At 47.8% G+C, this 27,712-nt stretch overlaps 1 protein-coding gene across 2 annotated transcripts; it reads left to right on the plus strand.

Annotated features, from left to right (window-relative positions):
- Positions 1-2,462: 2,462 nt before the first annotated feature.
- Positions 2,463-20,336, plus strand: tle3a (TLE family member 3, transcriptional corepressor a). 2 transcript variants are annotated; one of them, XM_068739317.1, is made up of 20 exons: positions 2,463-2,546; positions 2,898-2,998; positions 3,162-3,225; positions 4,541-4,585; positions 8,759-8,821; positions 8,981-9,085; positions 12,265-12,469; positions 13,566-13,573; positions 15,024-15,146; positions 15,395-15,445; positions 15,527-15,679; positions 16,124-16,256; positions 16,366-16,544; positions 16,832-16,905; positions 16,993-17,242; positions 17,702-17,949; positions 18,074-18,221; positions 18,323-18,473; positions 18,634-18,710; positions 18,961-20,336. In XM_068739317.1, exons 1-20 carry the CDS (start codon positions 2,523-2,525, stop codon positions 19,066-19,068), a joined length of 2,310 nt encoding a protein of 769 aa, XP_068595418.1. In that variant the 5' UTR covers positions 2,463-2,522; the 3' UTR covers positions 19,069-20,336. The 2 variants fall into 2 exon arrangements, with proteins under 2 accessions (XP_068595418.1, XP_068595419.1); XM_068739318.1 differs by having other exon boundaries at positions 12,268-12,469.
- Positions 20,337-27,712: the final 7,376 nt, after the last annotated feature.

Below are 27,712 nucleotides of genomic sequence, written 5' to 3' on the forward strand. Positions count from 1 at the left end.
TTGTGTGTGCTTGAGTTTCTCACAGACGGCCTCCATACTTTTTTTGGAGCAACACAGTTATCCCACATCCTCAAGGTGGGCTGACAGGAATGACAAGTTAGACGACCGCTGGGCAAGCTCAGACCTCAACATGACAAAATGACCTCAGCCCTCCCGAAAAGCGTCGGCATGCTATAGTCGGCGTGAAACATGAAGGCTTGTTTTGTAACCTATATAGTCCCCCGGAACAGGCCTACAGACTATCTGGTTTGAATGAGTGTAATAATAAAATGTGTTTTACATGTGTAAAGAACATCATCTTGTTTTTAATTTAGCAGATTTAAATGCGCGTCTTACATTAAAAGTCAGGAGGTATAATTAGTCTGCCATTTCCGTGCATCTGGTTTTTGTTTTTCTTGGTTACGCGGGCTTGTTATCACAGAGAAGTAATAACATACGACTGATTTATGCAGCTTCTTTTGTGTTCTTCATAAAAACAAAGGGGACAAATGTCTTGTTTCTGCTCCCTTGATTATGGAGGCGCGCTACATTCGTTACAACATAACGTTAATATTGGGTTGTCGCTCATCTCTAATGCTCGATGAGGTCCACTGGCTTTTGTGATGCACAGGTAAACAAGCCCTTTGACTACACGTGGACTCACATGTAAAGGAAAAACTACAGGTTGTAAAAGCTGCAACTGTTTGCGTGCGTCCTCTCTTCCTTTGTTTAACGCAGGCTCTCATTACCACGTGGTGCTAACAGATTGTTTGAACTGGAGAGAAAAGCCATTCGAAGCTAATTAAGCAGCCATTCCGGGCTCTATTCACAGGCGAGAGAAGAGCGCCGAGGAGCGCAGGCATTTGTCAGCGCCTGACCCCGCGTGGTATTGATTGACAACGCCGCCGCGTGAATGACAGGCTCGACGCTGTTGGACCAATGGGAAGCCGGGGAGTAAGTGCGCTGCGCTGCCATTGGACGGGAGGTCTTAAAGCCGCAGAGCGGTCCCACGTGGGGGTGGCTGAGCCGAGCCTTCACAACAAGGCGTGGGGAGGCGCTCAGACATGGCTGATGTGCATATCAGACAAAGGCAATCATCTGGTCTCTTCCCGCGGTTCGAATGCTGATAGGTCGACGCGAAGCTGAGATATTTAAAAGATAAAAAAAAAATGCACGCCGAGCTTCAAGTTCAACCAATCGATCAGTTATTATTGCGGTGTTGTGGGGAGTAAACCCGCATATACGTGTTGTTCGTTACTTTTAATGTTTCACGCTGACATTGCGTCACATTTAAGTTCATTCTGTGGGGATACAAAATGTAAATATTCTTATTGCGCCTTATACCTCCCTCCCCGGTAGTGGTCCCCCCCCCCCCCAAAAAAAACCCCTTAATATTTATGCAAACACCCTAATGAGGCGCGGGTGTGGAATCTGCATATTCGCGTCCCGCACATCAGCGTCCCGCACATCAGCGCCTGCGTCCGATGTTGTTGCACGCAGCGGCGGGATGGAGGGAGGACGCCTTGTGGGCTGCGCGGGATGATGTCATCGCATCGCTGCACCCCACGTGGGGGCCGTCGCTCTCCGATAGGCAGACGTGACCGTATTCCTTCCGCGTAATCCGATTGGACGTCCGGGCGCTTTCACGGCAGTTCAGCCCTGCTTTGCCTGTGTGTGGCAACCGGGAGAGCAGCACCATGTTACGCTTTTAAAGAATCTCCAGCTTCTCCGGGTCGGACGACGCATTCTGGAATCGTATTTATTTTCTCTTTTTTTGGGGGTGGGGGGGTGGGGGGTGATTAACCAGCTACAAAAAGGCGCACATTCCTCGGAGGCTGATATCAAGCAGTTTTAATCGAGCCCCCCCTTCCCCAGTCTTTACTGGGTGCGCTCCGGATAGAGAAGATGCTTTTTGAGATCTGCGTCCACCGCGTTTACACGAGGAGGGATTAAAGGCGTGAATTAACGTTACAGCCTGCTCTGGGGGTTTTTTTGTTTGTTTTTGTTTTCTACCTTCGGGAACCAAAGTCGGAAGGACGCGCAGGACGCACGCTCGGGTACGTAAGAACCAGAATTGTTGTTGTTGTTGTTTTTTTTAGTTATGTTTATTCGTCGGACTCAACCCGTCGGATTGTCGGCCTGCGTTTACGTCCGACGACATCTGACCGAGCATCAGTCGTTTATTAGAGCCCGGAACAAAAGAGCGCATGAGAGAAAGTCGCGCTGCCTTCACGTCCCTTAAGATGTATCAACCGAGAATCTGCGCACAACCGGGCTGAACAGCGACCGAATAAGGTCACCGAGAAGAAAGACGCGCGGCGGTGCTGCCTCATAGACGCGCGGTGCCCCCCCGCCCCCCCGAAATGACTGAAACCACAACGACGCTCTGTTGTATTGTGTTTGTTTTTATGTCCGTTGATTAAACCGCGTCATTTTTCAACACAGGCTTTCACCACCTCCCCCCCCCCCTAACCCCCCCCACCCCTGTTTGCCGACGGACCTGCACACCGGGCGAGATCAACAAAAGGGTGTCCAACTTCAAGATGTATCCTCAAGGCCGACACCCGGTAAGGGGGGGGACGTCCTCTCTGCACACATGAATCCAGACCTGTGCCCCCCCCCCCTCAGTGCATGCTCTGTCACGTGTTTGTGGTTTTATTTAAATGGATTTTAAATGTGTGGAGGTGGTTCTCACTGCCTGGAGGTGTTTACACGCACCATCGTATTGAGAATGGAGCTCCAACGTGAAGCCGGCGTCGTGAAGCACGCCTCATGCCCTTTGGTGTGGCACGCAGGATATTGCAAGTCGATTGTTACACGATAAGCCTTCAGCTTCCTTCGCCTGCACGGAGAACAATGCAGCAAAAAGACTTTCGACCGATGTGATTTATTTTTTTCTTTTGCTAATCTTCTCTCAGGCTCCGCATCAGCCCGGCCAGCCCGGCTTCAAATTCACTGTCGCAGAGTCTTGTGACAGGATTAAAGATGAATTTCAGTTCCTGCAGGCCCAGTATCACAGGTAACGGTCGCAGTGGCCTCACCAGAGCTGAGGCGGTGTCGACATTTACTCTCTAATATTTGTACTTATCCTGCAGTGATGAAACACGCACTGCTGGTTAGCTATCGGCGGGTTACTGGTGTGACACAGATCCCTGTAATTGACACCTTGTCTTCTATTTTAGCCTGAAGGTGGAGTACGACAAACTGGCCAATGAGAAGACTGAGATGCAGCGCCACTATGTCATGGTAAGATTACGTTACGGTGGAGAGCAATTACGGTTCCGAGTGTCGAGGCTTGTTGACGATGTATTTGGGGTGGAGGGAGGGGGGGGGGGCAGGCTGTTTGCTATGGTGATCACCTGTGTGGGTAGTTAGGGCTGGTTGAGAGCGAGAGGGAGGGTGACATGGCTGCTTGTTACGGCGGAGCTCTTCCTGACATGAGGCCCCATTATACAAAAGCGCCGCCCCCCCCAGATCGCCAAGGGTCGCCCTCTGTGTGTGCTGATCTGATTATTCTCCTAGGAGACTCCACGCTCAGACATATGCACGGCCATAAATTAGGTGTGAGCTGATGGGGGCGGGGGGGGCGAGCACCACAGCAAACAAAATGGAGGATGTGAAACCCGCTGCAGGTTACTTTGTGCTGACTGAATGTTGGTGTCTGTGTAACACTGAAAGAATTTAGCTCCGACGTGATGCAATCAGACGGCTCTTCTGTGGCAGCGTCCTCTGTTGTCCCAGGTAAACACGCCGGGGACGACTTAAACCAATACGTGCAGGCTTAAGTTAAACATTCTTTTCACAGGAAAATGACATGTCAGCCCGACAGGGGAGGAGGTTAGGTAAACATGTAGGGAAGTATCCCACAGCCGGCACTGGGTGTTGGGTTACACTACGGCTGTGGGGCTCTGATCTCAGACAGAATGGCTCTCTTGTTTGAGAGTCATTTTTTTGAAGAAGCTAATGGACTGAATAATGCATTGGCCTCATCAAATAGACGCTGACTGGAAAGCCATTTCTGCCCTTGCTGCCACTTGTGGGCTCACCGGATTACATTTCAGACCTGGCTTGAAATATCAAGCGCGTTGGGCAATTGGGTTAGGCTTAAGTAAATAGACATCTTGGAGATCAGAGGGTTCACGATTCTGATCGGTAAATTGAACCCTTTCCTCATGCTCGAGCGAGACGATAAGAGATATAGATTCATCGACTGCAGCTGCCGACTAAAAACACTTCATTTGTCTGATTTTAACTGCCGAATGTTTGTCTATTTTCAACATTTGCTCCACTGAGGATGGATTATATTCAGCTTTCAGTCCAATGATGTAAAACGTTTCATCATGTAGGTGTAGTCATGGAAATCTCAGTTCCCATTTATGTGCAGTATTTTAATTTACATCCACATCATGATTTTAATATAGAAATAAAAAAGAAAAGCTGCGCCGCCCGCGCACATCAAATAACCGCATATGAATAGTAAATGTGAGCACAACGCAAATGCAAATGTGTCTTTTTCCCCGACTTCAATCGTCTCACTTTGAAATCCTTGCTTTCGTTTCAGTATTATGAGATGTCCTACGGGCTGAACATAGAGATGCACAAGCAGGTAGGTGCCGCCATGTTCCTGCTATTTTTCCGCTCGGTGGTTTTCCGGGGGGGGGCAGGAGTATCCACCCGAAGTGAGCATCAGTAATAGGCTGCAAACAGGCGGATCTGCTGCATGTAGAGAAGGAAACACAAACACATTCTTGTGCCAGTGCTTGGACAATTGCTGCAGCTGTTTTTTTTTTACTTGTGCAAAGCCCGGATTTGTCTCATCCTTTTGATAAGATTAAAGGTAGACTTTGGCAGGCTTAGCCTTTGACTTAATGACTAAAGAGAGAGAGAGAGAGAGAGAGAGGAGTGCTGATGTGCCAGTTCTTTTCCCTGTGTTTTTATTTTTACATTCCGAGTAGGAGGGGTAAAAGTCCTTTTGGCACTTATTGTGCCCTTATCTTTATCCAGCGATCCTATCTAATATTGCTCCACAGATCAAACAAACTGATTCTCTAAGAGATAAAGACTGCATGAATGAGTAACCCTACGATTGCCACGCACGCTGTCGTCAGTCCGGCGAGGTTCTCCCCCTCTTCTGCGACACCCCGCCCGGTTAATGACAGCATTTGAGACATGGCGGATTGGTGTGGAGGGGGTGATCCATCAGTGTCTGTGCTGGGTGTCACGCTGCCACATGTCTGTCAGGGTTCGAGCTGCTCCGATGGCTTCTGTCAGGCACTTATCACCAACCAGAGGAAAGATGAGGGGGGGGAGGGGGACAGACACACACACACACGCCAGAGGCACATCATAGAGGAGAGAGGTGGGGGAGGTGTAACAGCCCGGCTCTCTGTAAACAGGTTAATCGACTGATCCATTTTAGCGCCTGACTTTTATCAGGAACCTCAACAGAGCTGATGGAGACGCTTGAATAATTCATCAGTGGGGGCCCTAACCTGCTGAATGGCATATTTGTGAGCAAACAGTGTGCCCCCTCCCCCCCATCCGTGCAGCTCCTCGGGCAGGGGGGAGGAGGTGGGGAGTGGTTAACAGGAAGGGTTGGGATGGATTATTGGATGCACATAGGCATATTATTTTCCTGCCAGGAGATTTATTCCACAGCGAGGAAATCCATTTCTCTAACGGAGCCTTTTTCATTACCGTGCAGGGACATAATTCAGATTTCGGCACGCGCGCACAAGCGCTGCTCAGATGGACTGATGCACCACTGTTATCTGATCCCCCCCCCCCCCCCCCCCCTATCAGCCGTGACAGCACGGAGAGACAAACAGCTAATTTCTGCTGCGTGATGTCAGCCAGTAATTACCATCATCTGGTGCTTGTTTCCTCGAGCTGCACGGGGTTTGCTGAGGCTTAATCAGATTTGGCTGTTACCTGTAGTGCCAACGCAGACACGAGACCCGTGGCTGCGGGACCCCTTTGCTGAGTCGCAAACTATTATACTTTATCTAGGGCCAAAACAAATTTGGTCAGCCAGCAAGGCTGTCTGCAGTGTTCATGCAAAAAGAGGCATGCAGTGAAAAGTGGTTGGAGAAGCTGCGGCCGGCCAAGCCGCTAAACGCTCCTAGAGCCCCAATCTGTCTTGTGGGACTGCGCTGGAGTTTAATAATTACAGGGTGTGAACTGTTGGGCTGTCAGATCCACTTAAATAAACAGAAAGTTATTGTATTTTAACATACGCTTTAATGCGGATATGGTTTTATGCTGTTTTTGCTGTAAGGAGTTTGGTGTTTTCCAATCGCAGTCCTTCACTTTAAACGAGTGACCCGATCGGTGAAATCATGGCGGTGACTCATGCATCCGTCTCGCCGCCAAATCGGTGTCGATTACTTCATGTGCAAGTGTGAGCTGGACCTGCTTCACATCAACGAAGGATATGAGGCTTTTTTTGTGCACGCTAACTTTAGTGGAGACGTGCACATTCTGTGGCTTAGACAAGCCACCAATGAAGCGCGGAGACTCATTTTCTTCCCACTAGAAAAATCTGGAAAAGGGGTGATATTGTCATCTTGGGCAGATCGGAGGCCCTCGAAATCTGACTAGTCAAGTATTGTTTATAGATGGATCATGTGATCAACAGCCGCCAGTGGCTTTTCTCTCTGTATTTAATGCTCATCAGCATGTCAAACCCATTTCCCCCCACTGCTGATAGCAAACGGGCGAATACCTTTCTGCAGACAATTGACAAGCCAGCCTGAGGAGTGCTCTTTAAAGTGGTGCTACACAGGTCCGAGTACCTGTAATTGTGTAGTGGCAGTGCAAAGCTGGCCTCTCAAGGGCCAAGCTGTCAGCTACTTAAAGTGACAACAGACCCATTTTTATCTGCCAGCAGAACAAACAAAAAAAAAAAACAATCCTCCCTGCACTGCGCTGGATCTACTTTGGCAGCAGAGGCAGAGCAGAGTTGACGCGTGTTCCACGCATTTGTATGTCGTGTTCAGAGCGTGTAGAAACCGCCCGTTGTTTCGGTTCGCCGTGGATCGGCCACCTCCTGACCTCGTCCGTCCAGCTGTCACCGCGGCACTAAGCTACAGTGGAATGGACTCTGCGCTCAAGGCCTTTTCGCAAATCCTGTCAAACGTTTGACCGCTATTGACATGGCTTATCTCGACAAACATGGATTATACAGGCTCTGTAGCTTTCCAGCCATTTCTGAGGGCATTCTTGAGCACTTACTGCTTTGTATTAACGCTAATGTTCATAAAACTTTATCCACGCCTTTCATCGCTTTATTGGTCGTAGGTCACCTTTATTGCACGGCAGACATCGCTCTTGTCTACATATAGTAATCAAGGGGCAATCGGTGTTATCTTATGGACTTCAGTACTTTATGTAACTCATGCTACTATATGTTTGTCGCTGATCCCAGGCTTTATTTTGCCTCGTCCGATATTTATTTCTTCAGCTTGTTTGTGCTGCTGGCTTGCCCAACTAAGTGGCTGTCCGTGTTACAGCTCGGGTCAGCAGGTCTCGTTCTGTCGGACATTAGTCTCCGATCTCTCTGGCTCTGCTCAGAGGTAAATATGTCTGGCTGCCAAAAGCGCCTGGCGTTTCTGCCATGTGTAATAAATAAGCTGGCGGTTGTGTGTGCTGCTCCGAATGAAACATTTGAGAAAATCCCTGTGATGTGTTTGTGTTCCGCAGCGGCCTTGGGTTGAACTGCAGCTCGTAAATTCCATAGATGATGCAGCTTCGGCTGTTATTTTTCTGCTCTCGGCACAGAATTTGAACCTGAGAGTCTCATCTCCCATCCCTGGAAGAAGAAGGAGGCAGAGCTACCCGGCTGTGCAGTGTTTTTACAGGGGGGGGGGGGGGTTGTATCACACCTCCCGTCGCTCTTTTTATCCACCATTCATTTGCTGTGTTCATGTGATCGACAGGCTGAAAATTCAATTTAATGACCTGCCTCCAAGCACGTAATATGATTTTAAAGCCTGTTACGGTCAAGAAGAGGGTTTTTTTTCCTATTTGCGTAATGATCCCAGCCAGATAGGGCTGCAGCCGTTGCCATGGTAGTTGGTAGACAAGCAGAAAAATGGAGGCAGGACTCATGGAGGGGGGGGGGGGCAGCAGCTGATTGAATGAGAAATGGACCGGGCTTCAGGGTTAGGGAGGCAGAGCTCCACCACACTGAACTCTAACTTAATGGCTGCAGGCTAGCACTCGTCCTCTAACGGTATCGATCGCTGATTTGAGGTGATCCCCTCAAGGTCATTAGGGGGTTTACAAACGTCGCTCAACCCCACAGTTAAACCCTGAAAGTAAACTGTCCACTCTGTCACAAGTAACTAAGCGGTGCAGTCTGGTAAGTGGGCCCCTTCTTCCTGGGGCGTGGCTGCGTGGTTTAACCGAGGTTAACTGCAGGACACCACAGTTGAAGATGGAGAGGAAGGGGGGCAGCGCCAGAGAGAGAGAGAGAGAGAGAGAGAGAGAGAGAGAGAGAGAGAGAGAGAGAGAGGATCCTCTCCTCGCTGCAGCCTGTTCATATCCGTTTAGTATGGAGTGCACTCTCAGCACAGCTGTGCTCCATCCCCCTGGGCTCTCCTAATGTTTTAAATATTTCAAATGTCAATATCGCGCTGTTTAGAGGATGTCGAGTCAAGCAGTCCTGATTGCAGCGGTAATTGACTTAATCGGTGTAAACATTAAAGGCGGGGTTACGTGGAGTCGCCATTTCATACGCTGACATCTCATTTTCGCTTCTCTTTTTTCGTTTTTCCAGACGGAGATTGCCAAACGGCTCAACGCAATCTTAGCTCAAATTATGCCATTCCTGTCACAAGAGGTGAGTTTTGGATTTGCATCTCTGACTCTGCGATGCAGTTTTGGACTGAAAGGCAGACGCGCATTGCACATTGTGAAATGTTGAGATTGCAGCAGCATGGAAACAAAAGTGTGAAATTCATGGACGCTCCAGTCATCTTTCGTAAATGTCTTCCCACAGCACCAACAGCAGGTCGCTCAGGCTGTTGAGCGGGCTAAGCAGGTGACGATGACTGAGCTGAATGCTATCATCGGGGTACGTGGACTTCCCAATCTGCCTCTCACCGTGTGTATACCCCCCTTTTTATTCCTTCATTTGACCTCAGTTAGAGACAAACCTGCACGTTAGACATTCATTTTAAATGGTTTCTTCTTGATGCATGGAGTTCTGTATGGGATTAATTTCATGTTTTTGCGTGTGTGTCTATATAATGCCGCATATTACATACACTGCAGGTGTCGCTGCAGCTTTGGGCTCTGTGCTGCTGCAGCTTTGGGCTCTATGGCATCTCCTCTGCCTTGTTGTGGGCATGTGAATGCAAGCCTGAGAGCTCTTGAGATCCTCTTCGCAGCCTGTATTGCTTTAATTGGCTAAGGTTTTAACGAGGCGCTTCATCCCTCGCTGCTGACCTGGATAGCTGTGGGAATTAAAAAGGCAGAGGGCGAGCCGGAACACAGCCGGCGTTGCTAGCGAGCTGAGGTGGCTCAGACAGCCGGCAGCCATCTCGTCTCTGCAGCTCGGCTCTCTTGGCTCATCGCACTGTGCACTGTGCAGCAATGCATGGCCTTCGTCGCCTACTTAAAAACACCATCTGCTCCTTATTGATTAGGTGGGCTCCTGCCCTCCTAAAGCAAAAGTGATTGGTGTCACGCACACACCCGATACAAAGCTGAGGCTATCAGTGATCTTCTTGCTACAGCTGAATTTTGCAGAGTCTTTAGTATGCATAAGAGGCTGGCTCAAAAGGCTGACTTGATGACTGGGAGGCACATATTGAAATTCAATTAATGCCCCCTTGGTGACCTTTTGTTCCAGGATAATTGCTCCCTAGGTTTTGACTGAGTAGGTGTCTCGGCAGCTGAGTGGAGAGCGGTTTGTTTTTCACTCGTTGGACCGAAGGGGATGCATTATTCCGCTTTAATCAAAGCAGAGCAGCTGCAAGCAGAAGTTGTTCCTAAGAAAAGCAGATTTGATTTATGCCTCATGATTATCACGTTTGGAACTTTACTGAATTTGCGGCTGTGCTGGTTTTTACTCCACAGCCCTCTTGGTCTTTGGCTCCATTTAAAATGAGCAACATTAAAACTCACAGACGAGTCCATTTATGATGTTAATATATGGTCCAGTTTGGCACCTCGTCTGTTTTATGAAACACTGGCCCTGGCTCATGTCAGAGGAGCTGGAAGTGTAGCTACTGTATGTTTTACGAATGCCTCCCCATTAGTTATTCATTGCAGAGAAGCTCTCTGTAGGCATGCCAACACCCTCATGCATATTGTAAAGCAAGGTGGGGTGAAGGAGCGTGCCAGGCAGACCGGCAGCATCCAGGAGCCAGCTGCATGCCTTATTGATGGCGCTGAGGGCCATTAATAGGATGCAAGTAGGGCGAGCTGCTGGCGTGGAGATGAACCTGACAGGTGGGGCCTCCTTTTTGATTAGAAAACACACAAAATATCAAGTTTTGCCGTTCTCCCGGTGACTGACCGCGTGGATAAACACCACTTAATTGGTTTGCATTAAAAATGGCGTTGAATTGAAAGAGATGCCTTTTGTCTGGTACGCCATCAATTGCTAAGCAGTATATAATAAGGGAAAGAAGAGCAGCTAGAGAGCGGCTGTAGCCATGGTAGCTGCCTTTCCTGATCTCATGGTCCGTGACATGTACACAAATATCTACGTGTGCAATGCTGCCGTTGAAATACTCGGGTTTGTGCACACGTCCTACGTGACAAACCTGTGGGTGCTACATGTTCCCGGTGCTATATGCGTTTACAGTTAGTGAAGCTCGCACACTGGAGACTACTACAATACATTTACTGCTTTTTTTTCTGGCTACATTTATTCTTAGGGAAATATGGGGGCAAAGAGAAGGTCTTTATCTTGGAATATTAAATTAGAGGAAATAGGCCAGACGCCTTTCTTTATTTATTATTGTCTTCATTTATGGCCCTCTAACGAGGGCTCTTGCTGATCAACCATGCATATTACCCATCAGCGCCTCATTAAACACAATGAGCAAGGATGGCGCTCGCCTGGCTCCGTAATTTCCCTCATGGACATAATATTATAGCAGAGACTCTCGCTCTCTTTCTTGTGACGCCGCGTAACAAGATCGACATCTGACTTATGGGGTGAAGATCAAGATAGCACATTAAAAACCTCGCTGCTTTCCAATCCGGGTTTCTCCGTCCTTAGGGTAGATACAGTTGTGAGGTCAATAAGAAATTGGAATAGATGGAATAATGTCATATCTTTTTGCGATTCTTAGTCTGCAAGTTCCTCTGTACGAACTTAACTTGTGGGTAGATGTTTCACCTCCCCAGTCGTCACAAAGTGACCAGTATTCCTGAAATGCCCATAAATGGTCACCGATTGAAGTCAGTCAGGCCCACGCTGCAACAGCAGGCTGAATTATTCAGCTGGCTCGTAGACTGGTAATAAATTGCTGATGTTTTTTTATTGGTGTCTCAGCTAAGTATTATTTAACCTTGCTTTAAACTGCTTACTTCCATGCTGAGTGCCTTTTAACTCCCATCCCATTTGCCCATGCCTTTCAAATATTGATGGTGAATATTGGAGGGTTGACTGAGTGCCAGTATGTATGGGACCCTTGGACCTGGCTCCCGGAAAAGCCTTCCAGACATGCACACAAACACGCACTCAAATACTCCGAGTGCGAGGGAAGGGCTGCCAGCTCCTGGCACTTAATGTTCCCTCAGTCTCTTAAAGTTTGGATTTGCAAATGATTCATGTTCTGTTAGTGCAGGAACATGAATTTGAGAGCAGTGATCCTTGTTGTGTTTTGGAAGTGTTTAAAAAGCAGGCAGATGTTTCGCCCACAGGCTAACAGATACCAGCGTACCTCCGCGTTCCTACAGAGGATTCGATCCATAGATGTGTAGCGGCGTTGTGCTAATGGGAGACGAGCTTCCTCTGTGTGGCTGACTTAAACTGGTGCAGAAGGAAACATGTTTTTGTTTTCAACCATCTAAAGCTGTGTAATTGTGCGTCTGAGCGGTTTATTGTCGGCCTCATGCACTCTGACGCTTATCCCATACTGGTATGGAACCAGCAGTGAGTGGGAGGGGCCGTGTGATACTGACAGGAATAGATTTGTGTGTGTGTGTGTGTGTGTGTGTGTGTGTGCTAATACCAGCCAGGGTTTAACTGATCATTCTTGTGCATGGTGTCTTGTTTCTCCTTGCCTTTTCCCTCTGACCCACTTGGTGTCTGTCTGTTCACAGCAGCAGCAGCTCCAGGCCCAACACCTCAGCCACGCTGCCCATGGGCCTCCCGTCCAGCTGCCACCTCACCCGTCTGGCCTGCAGCCGCCTGGCATTCCTCCGGTGGCAGGTTCCGGATCAGGCCTGCTAGCGCTGGGTGCACTGGGCAGCCAAGCCCACCTACCAGTGAAGGATGAGAAGAACCACCACGATCTGGAACACAGAGGTGAGGAAATGCGTGCAGTTCTGCACTAGCTGTTTAGCCAGAATTGAAATATATCCTATTTTACCGTACAGAACTGCAAACCACGGCACATTTTGCATCGAAGCGATGTGTTTTAATACCAAATAATGCTTTATTGAGTTGCCATCTCAAGCCATGCAAAAGGCTAGGGATGCCTGCGAGTTGAAATATGCATGCCCATAACTTTAACTGAGTCCAAACGCAAGAAAACGCGGTCTGCTGGAAAGCAACACAACAAAAGGAGTCTGTCATGGTGCTGGATTCAAGCAGTGGTCACCGAAAAACATCTGTCAGATCAAAAGCAACACAAATTCAGCTCTAGAGAATTCATGTTTATGTGCCAAATCACGCTTTTCATGCGACAATGTAGCCAAACCTCGAATTACTATTAGATTATCATTAGATTATTAGTCCTATGTGATGTGTGCCCATATTACATTAAATAATTCATTGATTAAATATCCTACTGATCATGAAATAAGCGATAATAACATGTGCTACAATAGACAGATAATTAAATGCCATTTATTTAAAGTTATCAGTTTTGCAAAAGCACATACACGAACAATTAATAATACAAAAGATCCTTAAGCAGCTCTCCTGAAATGCTCGACCTTTGCGGCAGTCGGGTGCCGTGCAGTTGTAGCGTAGGCCCTAGAATGACGTGCGATTGTTCACACACGCCCACAAACAGCTGCCATTTAATGGATGGGGTTGGTGAACGATCGAGTTTTAAAACGTGAACTCGGCCTCATGGTCATGCTATCACGCTGAAATCTTTTTGCGAGATTGGCAGGTCGGTGTAGAGTCAGACGTTGAACAGCGAGGCCTGCAGGTGAGGAGCACATCCTGTCTGTTCTCATTCCGTCTGGGTAATGAGCGGCTGCATTCCCAGCCCAAGATGCATAGGCCGTTCAGCAGCCCGGTGCCGTTCAGCAGCCCGGTGCCCTGCAGCCGATCCCCACACCTTCACCCAGAAGCCTTCTTTATCATATGCTAACTGCCTCGTTTCTCTCTTTGTTTTGTTTTGTTTTGTTTCATCATCGCCTCGGCTGCCATTGTGATGTCTGGAATGCAGAGAACACGGTGAGTGTCCAAAACCCACACATAGTTTTTATTTTAGGGCTCAGTGGCTCCTTAATTCATCACATTTTCATCTCCACTGTGAATGTCATGTAAAAAAAAAAAAGTACATTCCTGCCAACATCCCACATACCGCTGATTTCATGCAGTGTTGTAATCTGCTTTTAATAAAATGATTAATTGGAAATGAGGTTTGGAATATAAATCCTGTGCTTTAATCCAGAAGGGAAATGACTGGTATCATGCTGGAGAGATTAGAAGCCTTGTAATTTCATCACAATTAAAGAAAGACTTGGACTTCCCCCCCGTCTTAAGGGATTTATTTTATCCTCCTCTACTGTCTCGCTTGTTTACCAGCTCACTCTTTCTCCCCTTCGGCATAAATATAATGATAAATATTTATGAACACAAATGGAGAATTGTTTTCTTTCCTTTTTCATCGCCCTCTCCGCTTTGACCTGGTAAAGCGTTTTATTGAACGGCTGCGATTTCTGATGGCTTGTGATGGGCCTGTGAGATTGTGTTTCTGCAGGCCGGGCCAGATGAATGGGTGCAGTCATGTCTGAAGAAATGGAACTCCTGGGGCGATTAGCAGGCCTGTTTTGTTTCTGTGCTCTTGTCCCAGGTCATCTGATAGCAGAGTGGTGACTTTGGTTAATGAGTCACGCTAAGCATCTCTTTAAAGGTCAGCCATTATGCAGACAGTGGCCCTTTGCCCAGACTGCTAGTCCAGCGGCCATTGTTCCCGTCTCTGGGCTGCCACTGACTTGGTCCACGCTGTTGCTTTTTGGTCTTCAGAGGAAGACTCTTGTGAAAGTCGCTGGACATTGGCCTCGTCCCCCCCCCATTCTGTCCCAGAGTGATCTGTCCCAGCTTGTCTTGTGAGCCAGGGCCCGCGAAGAAGCACCAGTCGGTCCCACGCCGCTGCGCCCACTGGCAGGATATAGATTCTCTTTCTTTTGCAGAGCCTGAGCTGACATCGTGCCCAAGTGCGCTGAGCCAATCAATGCCCACAACATAACAGTTTCTCTCCCACTCTCACGCTCTTTCTCTCTCTTAGCCTGACTGCCTCTGGAGAAAAGGCGCTCTGTTCGGGCCACAAAACACGACTCATGTCCCCGTGAGGCGGTTTGTTGTCCAGCTATGAGGAGGAGGGAGCCCAGATTGGAAAACAAGCCCTCCTCCTTTCAGTCGAGATAGCAGTCCATTCTGCCGGTTGGCCAGGGACAGGCTTGTGTGAGCGCGGGCTTGGCTGGTGTCAGGGCACTGCTTGGAGCGGGCCTGCAGCTGCATTTTAGTTTATGTCTGCAGCGCACACAGCCGTGTGAATGGGGCAATTTTGCTGTTTGGATTGGCGCAGCGTGCTCGCTGTGAATTTGTGAATGACTCACTGCGCTCTTTCATGATGGAAGATGAAACGGTAATAAAGCGTGTTTGGTTTCCTGCTTTGCAGAATAACTCTATATCCCCGTCGGAAAGCTTACGCACCTCCAGCGAGAAGCACCGCAGCTCCTCCGACTACAGCTTAGACTCCAAGAAACGCAAAGTGGAGGAGAAGGACAACATGAGCAGATATGTAAGCCGCTAAAGCTTTTATTTGCTTTCATGAAAAGATAGAGAAGTTGATTTGATATGAAGATGCACAACAGTATTGGTTAGCTTGGGATAGGGCTTTTATGTGGGCTTTTGTGCAGGGCAGGCTCCACCAAGAAGACACAAATTCATATTTACAGATTGCAAAATATTATCTTATTTAAAAAGTTTGACCCCCCCCCCCCCCCCCAAAACAAGGCAAGTGGAATAATTTGCCTGTTGTTTTCACAGGACAGTGACGGGGAGAAAAGCGATGACCTGGTAGTGGATGTATCTAACGAGGTAAGCAGCGCAGCGAGACATTTTAAAACCGAGATGATGCTTTTACATCAACCTCAATATCCTTTTGCTGTGTTTCTGCAGGACCCCGCTACTCCACGGGCAAGCCCAGCACACTCACCGCCCGAAAATGGCATTGATAAGCCCCGCCCTCCAAAGAAGGACACGCCCAACAGCCCTGCATCGGTGGCCTCCTCTGGAAGCACCCCATCCTCCAAGGCCAAGGAGCTCAGCCATGTAAGATACCAGGAGTTAGCATTAAAGTAGGACAGAAAGGGTTTAAACGAGTTGCAGAGGGAGCATATAAATCTGGGGCGGGTTGTGGATTAGGAATGACGGCCGGTGCTTTAAGTGCATGACTAAATGTCAGGGATAATATTGTGCTGCATCAGGATCAGTCAGGTCTTCTCTGTTAATAGCTCAATGTATTTAACTATTCCAGGACCCCCCCCGTCTCACTAAAAGATTAAAGCCAAAGCAGCGAGCGGATAAAAACGGCCCCATCTCCATTGTGGCCATAATAGGTTTTAGAATAAATAGCAGTTTATGACTGTGCGGGACTATGAGGGTTGTCAGAATTAGATTGGATTAAGTTCAGTTGGCTCTCAAATTGTCAGTCTGCGCAGTGCCTGCTTCCCGGGATTGTGTGTGAGTGTGCCTGCTCTTTCGTTCCCTCGACAGAATGACAAATCCTCCACGCCTGGTCTCAAGTCAAACACCCCCACCCCACGCAACGATGCCCCCACCCCTGGCACCAGCTCCACTCCTGGGCTCAGACCCATCCTGGGCAAACCACCAGGCATGGAGGCTCTCGGTTCGTCCCACACTCTCTTCTTTCCAGCAAGTGAGATAATCTTATTCCATCCTCTCCCCATGTAATGTTACGTAACATACCAATATCCTCCTCCTGTCTTTGTCTGCAGCAGCCCCAGCTTTGCGTACCCCTCTGTCGATCGCAGGCTCCTACCCCACCCCCTTTGCGATGATGGGTCACCATGAAATGAACGGAGGCCTGACGAGTCCCGGAGTGTATGCTGGTCTGCACATCTCCCCCCAGATGAGCGCTGCAGCTGCTGCAGCCTACGGCCGCTCTCCCATGGTAGCTGCGTTTACAATCACTGCATGTAGATAAAAAGGACAGTTTGACATTTTGAGGAATGTGCTCATTCCCATTCTGCATCAGTTCTTCACATTCCTGGCAGGAGTAAGATGAAAAGATCAATACCTCTCTCATATCTCTCTGTTAAAGGTTCCCTGTGGAGTGAACCTCTAACAGTCATCTCAAAATGTCAACCCTTGATTTTTTTTTAATTAAATACCACCGTGTGGATTTGATCACCGGTCCAGTATATTTTCCCATTTGAAGGTTTCCATATTGTCATTTTTCAGGGATTTGATCCTCACTCTCACATGAGAGCTCCCGGCCTTCCTGCCAGCCTCACATCCATGTCTGGTGGCAAACCGTAAGCGACTCGCCGAATGTGATATGGTCATGCATTTCTATAAAACAACATTAGAAAACCGTGCTGCACATTTGTCTCTTCCATAAGGGCGTACTCCTTCCACGTCAGCGCAGACGGTCAGATGCAGCCAGTTCCTTTTCCACCTGATGCCCTGATCGGCCCTGGCATTCCACGCCACGCCCGTCAAATCAACACCCTGAGCCACGGAGAGGTGGTGTGCGCTGTTACCATTAGCAACCCGACACGTCATGTCTACACTGGCGGCAAAGGCTGTGTCAAAATCTGGGACATCAGCCAACCTGGCAGCAAGAGCCCCGTGTCCCAGCTGGACTGTTTGGTGAGTATCGCGGCTGAATCCCATTGTTTTTTTTTCCCACCTTAATCTCTTTGTGCAATTGTTTTGAAAGGTAATGGACTGTTTATATACAACCTCATTCTTTAACCAAATTGGATTATCCATTGTTATACGAGAACACAAACATGCACTCAATTTTTCAGTAAATGAAGCCGATTTTTTTTTTTTTTTTAGTCTGTGTTTGCGTAAAATAGAAGAAAGTGCTTCTGGCGGAAACTAGAAATAATAAACCTCACGTGGCAATTTCAAATAAATTCTTGAGAGTCTTGAATTTTGAATATAAACAAATAAATGGGTCAATACAGCGAGCTAAAATCTGTCCTGGGTTTTTAGAATACCCGCAGGTTGGTCTGATGAGGGAAGGATTTTGCTCCTTGTTCTTCAATCTCTTTGGCTCCACTGCCCAGAACGTGCATTGATTCGTTTTGTCCTCTGCAACAGAACAGGGATAACTACATCCGCTCCTGTAAGCTGCTGCCTGATGGACGCACATTGATTGTCGGAGGGGAGGCCAGCACATTGACTATTTGGGATCTGGCTTCTCAGACACCACGCATCAAGGCGGAGCTTACCTCCTCGGCCCCAGCGTGTTACGCCCTGGCCATCAGCCCTGATGCCAAAGTCTGCTTCTCTTGCTGCAGCGACGGAAACATTGCCGTTTGGGACCTGCACAACCAGACTCTCGTTAGGTTGGAAAAAAAACGCTTGGTCACGCTCTGCGGGCTTTGGCCCCGTGGCAGGATTGATGTCGCATGAGTCATTTTAAAAGGAGATGCCAATAAATGGTTGTATTCTTTCTGACTTTGACTGCAGGCAGTTCCAGGGTCACACCGATGGCGCTAGCTGCATAGATATATCCCACGATGGCACGAAACTTTGGACAGGCGGTCTTGACAACACTGTTCGTTCCTGGGACCTAAGGGAGGGTCGACAGCTTCAGCAGCACGACTTCACTTCACAGGTAAGAAATCATGGATAACAGATGCCCAGAGACCGACGCGTGGAGGACGGTTTCCTTTTAGCTGCAGTCCTGTCAGTAATTATTTATCTGTCCCGTTCCAGATCTTCTCCTTGGGGTACTGTCCGACTGGGGAATGGCTTGCTGTGGGCATGGAGAGCAGCAATGTGGAGGTGCTCCACCACTCTAAACCTGACAAGTACCAGCTCCACCTGCACGAGAGCTGTGTCCTCTCCCTGAAGTTCGCCTACTGTGGTACGAACACGCACACGCATGCATAAAACCACAGACGTTACTGACTGTTGTGCTTTATGTAATGTTAAAACCTTTCATGGTCTGAATCTAATTGGTCTAATTGTTGTCTCTACTTCCCCTTCGCTGGAAGAGGTCTGATTGTGCTGCGTTTTCTCTGCAGGTAAATGGTTCGTAAGCACTGGGAAGGACAATCTGTTGAATGCCTGGAGGACTCCTTATGGCGCCAGCATATTCCAGGTATGTAGATCAATGCACCGTCTGCAGCCTGCACGGTTGTCTCTGTGAGGGAGGACGCAGCGACCGCTGTCTGACAGGACTTTCCTCTCAGTGAAAGCTGAACCTGAATTATTGACCTGACAACGAAGTCTTGACGAGGGGCATCAGGCCAGAATTGAATATCACCGCAATCGAATCCGCCCCTATCGTCAGCTAATCTTCACCTAAATTCACTTGTAGTGTAAAACTAATCTTCTTTAAACTTCTTCAGTCCAAGGAATCCTCCTCCGTTCTGAGCTGCGACATCTCGACAGACGACAAGTATATTGTGACGGGTTCCGGTGACAAGAAGGCCACTGTTTATGAAGTGATCTACTAGGGCGGGGCCGCTTTGGATCAGAGCTCGCCCCCCCCCCCGTGCACCAGGAGCGGTAAAGACTCTTCCTCCACGTACCTTCCCTCACACAGACGGCGTGGATGTTGCCTGCAGCCCCCCGGGGTGGGGGCAGGACATTTGGCACTGCCAGACTGAAATGGATGTCAGCTCTGTCGTGCCCCTGGATGCTGTGACCTTCAGCTCCTCCCTTCCTCACACAACACTTGTACAGCAAGAACCACTTTCCCCAAGAAGAAAATCGTGTCTTGCTGTTTTTCCTGTTTGTTGGATATTTCTTTTTTTTTTTTCCCATCCTTTTTATTGTGGAGATAAACATCCACGACACGACTAGAAGCGGCGCTTCACTCCGGAGCTTCTCCACGGAGGTCCTGTGAAAAGTGTACATAATGGAGTAATAAAAGGCCTTTTATAGATTTATATTTTGGTGTCCAGTTACGCTTGTGATGGTTCTTTCTCGTTCTCGCCGTGAATTTCTGTCCCTTCTGGGCATGGAAATTAGATTAGGACTTTGTAAGAGGATATTCTATTTCAGTTTTCTCCCTCCTCTGCGTTTTTCACGTCCGTTGTCTAGTTTGACCTTTTCGGAAATCTAATTTGGAATAATTTTTTTTCCTCCCTGACAACAGCATTTTTTTCTTCACTATTCACTTCACTTCAATACAAAAAAAAAAGAAAAGACATTTGTTCCATGGATGTTAGCAGCCGGGACTTCTGGAAAAGCCCCCCTTTTCAGACTTGAAGAAGGGGAAAATCATGACTTCCACTCACTTCTACCCTTTGGCCCCCAGTCAGCAGAAAAGCAACTTTGAAATGAAGATCTATCCAAAAACACTGGCTGCTTTCATCGACATTGAAAACGGATAACCATCGAGTGGAGGAATGTTATGGAGAAGCAGCTGTGACTTGACTTCAGTCTGTTGACAATTGTATGAATCTTAAATTTCTCCTCTCAGCAAAGGTTTAGTCATCAGTCAGGAGTGAATTCTTTCCACTCTTGTTTGACTCTCTGGGACTGACGACTTGGTTATCGTTCGTTATGAAGGAGGTCGGCCAAGCCATTACACATTTGACATTTTGGGTGTACTCTGTTTGCTTTCTTCAGTATTTCATAATATTCAACTACAATCTTCTCATAGACAGGAATAGTCTCTACAGAAAAAACTAAGTAAGACTGTGTAGCATTCACATTTCATCGTCGCTAAGGGTTGTACAGTTGGCAGTTGTTGGTAAATCAATAAACTGTTTTTCTATAAAACATCCTGTTGGGTTGATTTTCTGTCGTGCTGCTGCTGCCTATCAGCCGTTGCACATTTTAAAGGAAATGATTCCAACGGTTTAAATTAAGGCATTAGGTTTAGCCAATGCAGGTTGATGTTTGCTTTCCTGCTGCAGCCCGGCGCTGGGATAGAAGAGCGTAAAGCCAGCAGACGCAGTGGCTGCTCCCGTAACTCAGGAAAAGACGCCGCGTGTAGTGACAGGTTGCATGTCGGTGCAAACCAGACGACGATCGTCCCGGGGGGGGGCTGCTCGCCCTCGCTCTCGTCTTCATCTCTGCATGCACAGAGGCTCTGCCTGACAGTAAATGGGAGTGCATCGGTAAATGCGACCAGATAGGAGCTGACATCAACAGAAGGGCCGGCAGGAGACGAGACGTTCTGGCTGCTCTGCTGTTCAACCAGCGTCTCCCAGCGACGCCATGAGGCCGGTTTCGTGCGGCGTCACTTAAGAAGTATGACGCAAACACTCTTCAGTTCTCTTGAGTGGCCTTTTGGTAGTTGAGTACTTTTGGGCAGGATGAGGTGAATGTACTTCCACTCCGCAGCGAGGCTCTTCTGGTCCTCTGTGTTTGAAGCTGTGAGCCCTTCGTATGGCCGCCTCTTCGGAGATGTTTTTGTTGGATTCTAAAAGCTGCGCCGGATGCTTTCAGCATGGAGCCGGCCGCCGTGCTCCGCTCTCACGGGCTCATTTTGTTAAAGGCTGTCGCCTTTCTTTTCCCACATCGCTGAAGTGTGTACTTCCTGTGCGCCTTTGTAGCTTAAGCTCCTTGCTCAAGTAGAATGTTCTTCCTCTCTTAGTCAAACAGTGGAATATCTGCAGATGAATGGTTGTGGCCCCCTGAGTGCCTACTGCTGGACACTGAGGGGGGAGGTCATTGTCTCGCCTTCCGCTGATCAGCGGGCTCTCAGTCGGTTCTCATGCGCAGGCCGAGGCTGCCCTCGTCTATTATGAACAGACACTAGATGCAATGTTTAACTGCAGCTCTGAGCATCAGAACATTGACCGACTTTCTAAAGTCTCAATCCTGGAAAGTGGACTTGCTCACGCACGCTGCTGTTTATTACGTGTTTATTTTATTTCTACCATCCACCAGGATTCAGGTCAGTCTTTTGGGACAACATTCTGCTTTTCGCCAACCCCCCCCCCCCATCCATCGCACAGGGAATCATTTTCTTTTCTCTCTTCCAGCAGCCAGAGACTGGCACCGTGCTGAAATGCAGAATAATAATCCTCTAATCACCTGAGTATTGCCAGTCCTAGGTTTTATCCGCAGTGGATGTGAAAGCCCCCCCAGTGCCTGGTGATTACAGCATTTGATCTGGGTAATAATGTCTTCACTGTTGCCCTGCTTAGGGCCCGAAGGCAGTGCAGCTTTAATCCACAGTGCATTCTAGTGGAATCGCATTACACAAAGACCACCAGGGTTCTCCTATAGAGGGGAGGGGGGGGTGATAAAGGAAGAGGTTGCCATGGAAACAAGCGCCTCACTCGGTGCATCTCTCTCTCTCTCTCTCTCTCCTCACACAGACACACATAATGCACACACTCTCTCCTGGGATAGATAAGCAAAGGACAGGTTCTATGTTTACTTTCCGTGGGCCCTCCAATCCCTGAACAGGCTGATCCCTGATAACATGAGGTCTGTAAAGCCAGCGACCGCTGACAGCAGATAAGCACCCCCAGCAGAGCACAGCAGTCATCACCCTCCAACCAGGATGAACAAACCTGGGAGACCCGGATTCATTTGGATTTGGCTGGATTGCCGCAGCCGCGACCGCCGGCGCCTCTCTCGCTGCCGTGTTCAGACTGCTGATGCTCACAGGACTTTCTTTGCGAGACGGTGATGTTGCACTTCGCCCTGTGGAGTCTGTGAGCTCAGAGAGAGGACACGGCAACAGTAGTGGACTGGATGCTATTTTAGATACTGAGGTCAAGGGACCGTCTGCACAGGGCAGGTTTGTGTCATCGCAGTTCGAGCGCTGTTAAGCAGCAAAAACTCAATTCCTCCCGAGGGCCATGTGGCTACATTATCACTATGATTTTTTACACCATCATGTCACTCGTGCTTCATTTCTAGTAGTTGTTTTTCAAGGAAAGTGCTAGATTGCTCTTGGGAAATGCCTTTGTACTCGGTACACGTTTCCACTAAAGTCTAGTAATTCAATAACTAGGGTAATTAGATTTGTATGATCGCTGTTCCCCGAGAAGAAACCAATATGCCAATATGCTCTTTGATGTTGATAACAAGATAACTACAAGTACTTTTTTTTTTTTTTGTCATGTGCATTATGCCAACATACTAATTACATTTCCTCACAATTCTTTGATTCAGGCACAGCTGGAGGTGTTTAAAAGCAGGACTGCTAATTATGGAGAAAACTGTTATTGAGCTTAAGCGGTGGGAGCTGGCTTTCGCCTCGGCCTCTTCCTCTTCCTGGGATTACTTGTAGAGTATTTCTTTGAATATAAATCCGAGTAACAGCCTCTTACATACTCTGAAATCTTGGAAATTCAGTTATTTCAAAATGTATTATGAATAAATGTAAATGTAAAATATTACTAACCGCAAACAGCCTGCACTGCATCGTTCTTCTTTCTACTTCCTACCTATCTATCCTGCCTACCTATTCTATCCACCTTCTATCTACCGTTCTCTCTGGGACGGCTGAATACCCCATTTTTTTTTAATGACATCCTCAGTGAACGTACGTCAGGGATACTTAACATCATTATGGTTTGGTTTAAATGATGCAGGACATACAGTAATTGTGTGGTTGGTATCCTTTTATGGTCGCAGCATTTATATTCAGATATAATGAAAAAAAGATGAAATACCTCTACTGAGTTATTAATCATCTAACAAACAGAAAAAAATCCACATAATCTTTGTCCTTTTTGCTCAAAATGACAGTGGAAAATCTATAATCCAGTCAATGCATTTACCGTTTATCACTTGATACACTAATGGATGAAGTTTTGCACCTATAATATGTATCCAAACAATTGACTTGTCATCTTATTTGTGATATCATTTATTTATATTTTTCAGTAAAGCATATTTTATGAATGAGACAGCTCTGCAGTGTATTACCAGAATGATGCATTTAAGTAAATCAGGCTAATGATATTTATGTGATGAAATCTTTAGTGAAACCAGATTTTTACTTTTATTTTTTGCTTCTTTTCTTCTTTTGGTCTCTGATGTTTTATTTTCTGCTAAACACTTTATTTCTATTCCAGTTTGGGTCATTGAAGCATCTGTCATTCTTAGGGCTCCCACTGTACCTGACAAAAGCAGAGCCATGTTAGATTGAAAGGACAGAGGGGCAATCTTTCAAAAGGATCTGTTTTCAGAAATATATTATGACATAATCATGTTTTTTTTTTTACCCTAAAAGCCCAGAGGATGCCTGTCTGTCACGCCGCAGTCATCTCTCGGCTGAACAGAAACAGCAGTTGTGTGTTAATAGAACCCAGAGGCACTCTGAAACCTCACCCATTCTGCTTTACGCTCTCAGCCAGGAGATTAAAGTAAGGGGAACATTACAGGAGGCTGGATAATTGCCCCTGTGTCTCCAGCAGACAAAAGGCAACGCTCCGGCAATTCCCTCGGTAAATTGTCAAGAGAGGCTCAAGGATCCTTCAAGGCTGCAGCAAATTGTACCGTGCTGTCTAACAAACTACCAATCTCTGGATATTATGAGGCTTCCACATACCCTTGCCCATAATGACAGCTTGCACTGCTATAATGGAGTGCAGGCACAAGATAGCTTTTGTGAGCACACTTCCAATAGAAAAATTATTACCTTCCTTCCCAGTTTCTGGTTTTTCTTTCTTTTGTTCCCATTTGTATTTTGATTTATTCCTCCATCATTTAATTTTTTTTTTTTTTTTAATATCAGATCTGAGTGCTATCTGCTGCCACCAACAGATGATTGCAGCCTTTACTCCTGAGGGGCACTTGATCCCCCCTGACAGGAAAAAAAAATCAGCGAGCAGTTAATGAGTTGCCATCCATGACTAGTGTTAAGAGCATCTACAAATTACCAGCGCCTTTTGTTAGGCCTCTCCTTGCTCCCTCGCTCTTTCCGGCTCTCATCGCCACTTTTTCTCTCATTCTCCTCGCCCCTCTACTCCCTCTCTCCAATTCACGCTCCCTCCTGCTCTTCAATTTTCTCCCTCTACTTGCCCGTTTCACGCGCCACTAGCCGCATGGCGGGAGCAACGCTGTCTGGCTTTGGCTGTGTGGTTCATGTAAAGAATTAACCATTTAATAAGAACAATAGAAATTAATTGGCGGTTTAAGCCTAATGAGACGTCTGTGGAATTAACGGGCCTCATCAATAGAAACAAGTAAAAAAAAAAAATCCTTCAGCGTATTGTTGTGGAGCATTATTCTGACAAAGCTTTTGACACAATGATGAATAGCAGGTCAGGAGAGACCATCTGTGCTTTTTTAAACCCCTGCAAGGAGGGGGATGGAATGTGAGTTGGCTCGCAAAGACGGTGATAAAAGAGGGAAGAGAGGAAAATAGGAGGGATGAGAGGAAAGAGAATAGAGGGGCTGACAAAAAAAAAACACATTCGCTGGCTTTATTCATCACCCTTTAGCATGAATACCGCTGTCTAACCATGGTTACAAAGGAAAAAAAACAAAAAACACAGGCATTAGCATGTGAAAGGCACTGGGTCTCTGAGTACGAGTCCAGTGGAAGGATATTTAACCTCCATTCAGACGGCAACAAAGGCCTGGCTGTCGCGCTGAGAGCAGTGGTTCAGGCTGATTGGGGCGAGAGGGGGGGAAAGGGGGGGGGGGGAAGGGGGGGGCGACAGGCAGGATCACAGACCTCATTTGTTCCCCTTCTTTACTTTAGCCTGTCTCTATTCCCACTGAAGAGCTGCATTTCCTCTCTATAACCCCCCCCCCCCCCCCCCCCCGCCCCGTTCCGTCTCCACCCCCTCCTCTTCATCTCTCAAAGTTGTAAATGTATGACCCGAGGAATAAATTGGATGAGAAGGAGGCGAGGAGGCGGTACCGAGTAGAGTAATACGTCTCTGTCGTGCGTAGTGACCTTTATTTACCGCGCTCTGAGCAGCGTGGCTGTTGATGTCCCCGGCGTGGACGTTGTGGACGTTGTGGACGTGATGGCGGTGGCTATCTGCATGTCTTCAACCGAACCCTCGCTGTCTGGCCACCCAGCAGGGCCCGGCCCGGCCCGGCCCTGACTGTTTGTGTATCGTGGTGGATCATGTTTGCTTTCCTGTGCTGATCAAATAAACAGGCCATGTCTTTGGGGGGGCTGGGGGGGGCTGGAGGAGTGGTGTCTGTGTGTTGTTTAGCTCTCTGGGTGTAGATAAGGAATTGTTTGATGGGGTAGAGGGAAACGAGAGCGATTTAGGTCAACTAATCTGATTTACACAGCGATGGTCTGGCCATTGCATGGAGCAGTAATTACATAGAGGGATTAGGACCCCCCCCCCCCCCCCAAAAAAAAGCTCCCAACCTGCAGAGAAGAGAGAGGGGTGGAGGCTTTCAGGCCTGAGAACTGCCCGGGTTTGCTCCTGCAATAACAACAGCTTGCACGGAACGTGGTGCAGATTAAAAATGGCTGAGACTGTGCTCAAAACAAAAGCGGGTATTTGATTAAAGCCGCATTATTCAGCTTGTTCACATGTATTTACATCTGCAGCTGTGATCCCGCAACGCTCAGGATCTTTGGCCTACAATCACAGTTGTGGCTGTGACTGAGTTTAGTGGTTCATCAGCCGTTTATTCCCCGTAGGAACCTGCACGCGGCTTTAGAACCACCTGCCTCCCTCCCTCTGCATCATCCTTTGTCCCTGCCAGTGCTGCTCTCTATTTGAGCGTGCTTCTAATTTGCAAATTGATCACTTCCTGCCTTTCGACATTCTGCTCGCGAGCAGCTTTTTTTTTCTTCTTCTTGCGTGTGCTCGGTGCGCAGAGCAAATATTCCACGCTTCTCTCGCTGCCATTTGTCTGTGTATTTAAAATGCACAGTTGAATAATTATGCTAGCGAGAGTCATTACTTCATCCGCAGGAATGACTCGCACGCTTGGCTGCCGTTTCTAGAGTGTGCTCGGCTAATCCACTCATTGCTTTGTGCATTCAGTGCTGTGAACCGTAGGGCGGCCGCTTGGATGCCCGTGCATAAATTACTGCCATGGAACACAAAGTGCTGGGAGGATTTTCCTTAACGATCGGCAACGCTTTAAACGCTTCTGCTTCAACAGTCGATACAGCTCAGCCCATTCAATTATTCAGCGGCCTGTCCCTCATTAACAAAATCCTGACCTTGACATGTCTGCCCTATTTCTCTGCCCTGACAGACTCGGCGCTCTGAACGGACTCTGTTTGCTCCCATATTGGGTGGGAAATCCATGCATATTGATAAGCTGTTTGCAGTGTAATTGAAAATGTCAGTTATGAGGCCCGTGCAGGCAAAGGCTGCCCCCCCCCCCCCCCACACCCAGGAACAAAGGCTGACAGGCTGCTGTGCATGGAGCGCAAACATCAGTAGAGCAGGGATGATGGAGAAGTATGATCATTCTGAATGATACACTTTTATGTTCACCGTGATCCAAACGGAGAAGTAAAACCCAAGATTAAGCCAGAAGTAATCACACTCTGATTTGATATCATTTTATGGATTGATTTGTAGTCGCTTGATTGAAATTCTAATCTGTTTCCAAAGGTCAAATTGCTTATCATTCATATCTCATGGTCAGAGCAAACATCTACGGCTCAAGGATTCGATAAGACTTATGAATACGCTGATTAAAACGGACAACCAGCTGTCCCTGGAGGATTCACAGGTGTCCTGGGGGGGGCGGGGGGGTATGTCTTATGTCGGGGTCTTATACCTTGGGCATCAGTGACAAAATGTGTCAATCAAATCGCACAATACTCTGAGCACTGGCTGCTCGCAATCTGCTCCAGGGGGGGGGGGGGGGGGGGGGGGGTCCAAGGTTAAATTTATCGCCACTATTTCTACGTAAACAAAGATTTGAACCTCAACCCTCAGGGGTCTCGGCTGGCTGACCATCAGCCCCCCCCCCCCCCCCCCGCCCCTAACATAGCCAGTCTGCCCTGCAGGCAAGAGTGGTGACTGCCTGCTGGTTCTTTAATCGATTGCTAATGGGTTCAATTCCATAGTTGAGAAGACGCTTGGAACCCAGCCCTGAGACTGAATGAAGTGGAAATGCCATTTGCGGCTTTATGAGCCATTATACTGCAGCCAGAGACCTCTATTCGGCATGCTTCAGAGCGCTGCGGAGAGTTCTGCACCACCGCTTGATGCTTTTTCTTATGCCGGCTCCTGCTGCTTT

Source organism: Brachionichthys hirsutus, chromosome 5 (assembly GCF_040956055.1).
Source record: "Brachionichthys hirsutus isolate HB-005 chromosome 5, CSIRO-AGI_Bhir_v1, whole genome shotgun sequence".
NCBI classification, from domain to species: Eukaryota; Metazoa; Chordata; class Actinopteri; order Lophiiformes; family Brachionichthyidae; genus Brachionichthys; species Brachionichthys hirsutus.

What these genes read in the sequence shown, in the direction of transcription:
- tle3a (XM_068739317.1), top strand. Translation starts at nt 2,523, where the DNA reads ATGTATCCTCAAGGCCGACACCCG. An exon ending in ACGGCCGCTCTCCCATGGTA is followed by an intron (nt 16,545 to 16,831) that starts GCTGCGTTTACA and finishes GTCATTTTTCAG; the next exon opens with GGATTTGATCCTCACTCTCA. An exon ending in TCCATGTCTGGTGGCAAACC is followed by an intron (nt 16,906 to 16,992) that starts GTAAGCGACTCG and finishes CTCTTCCATAAG; the next exon opens with GGCGTACTCCTTCCACGTCA.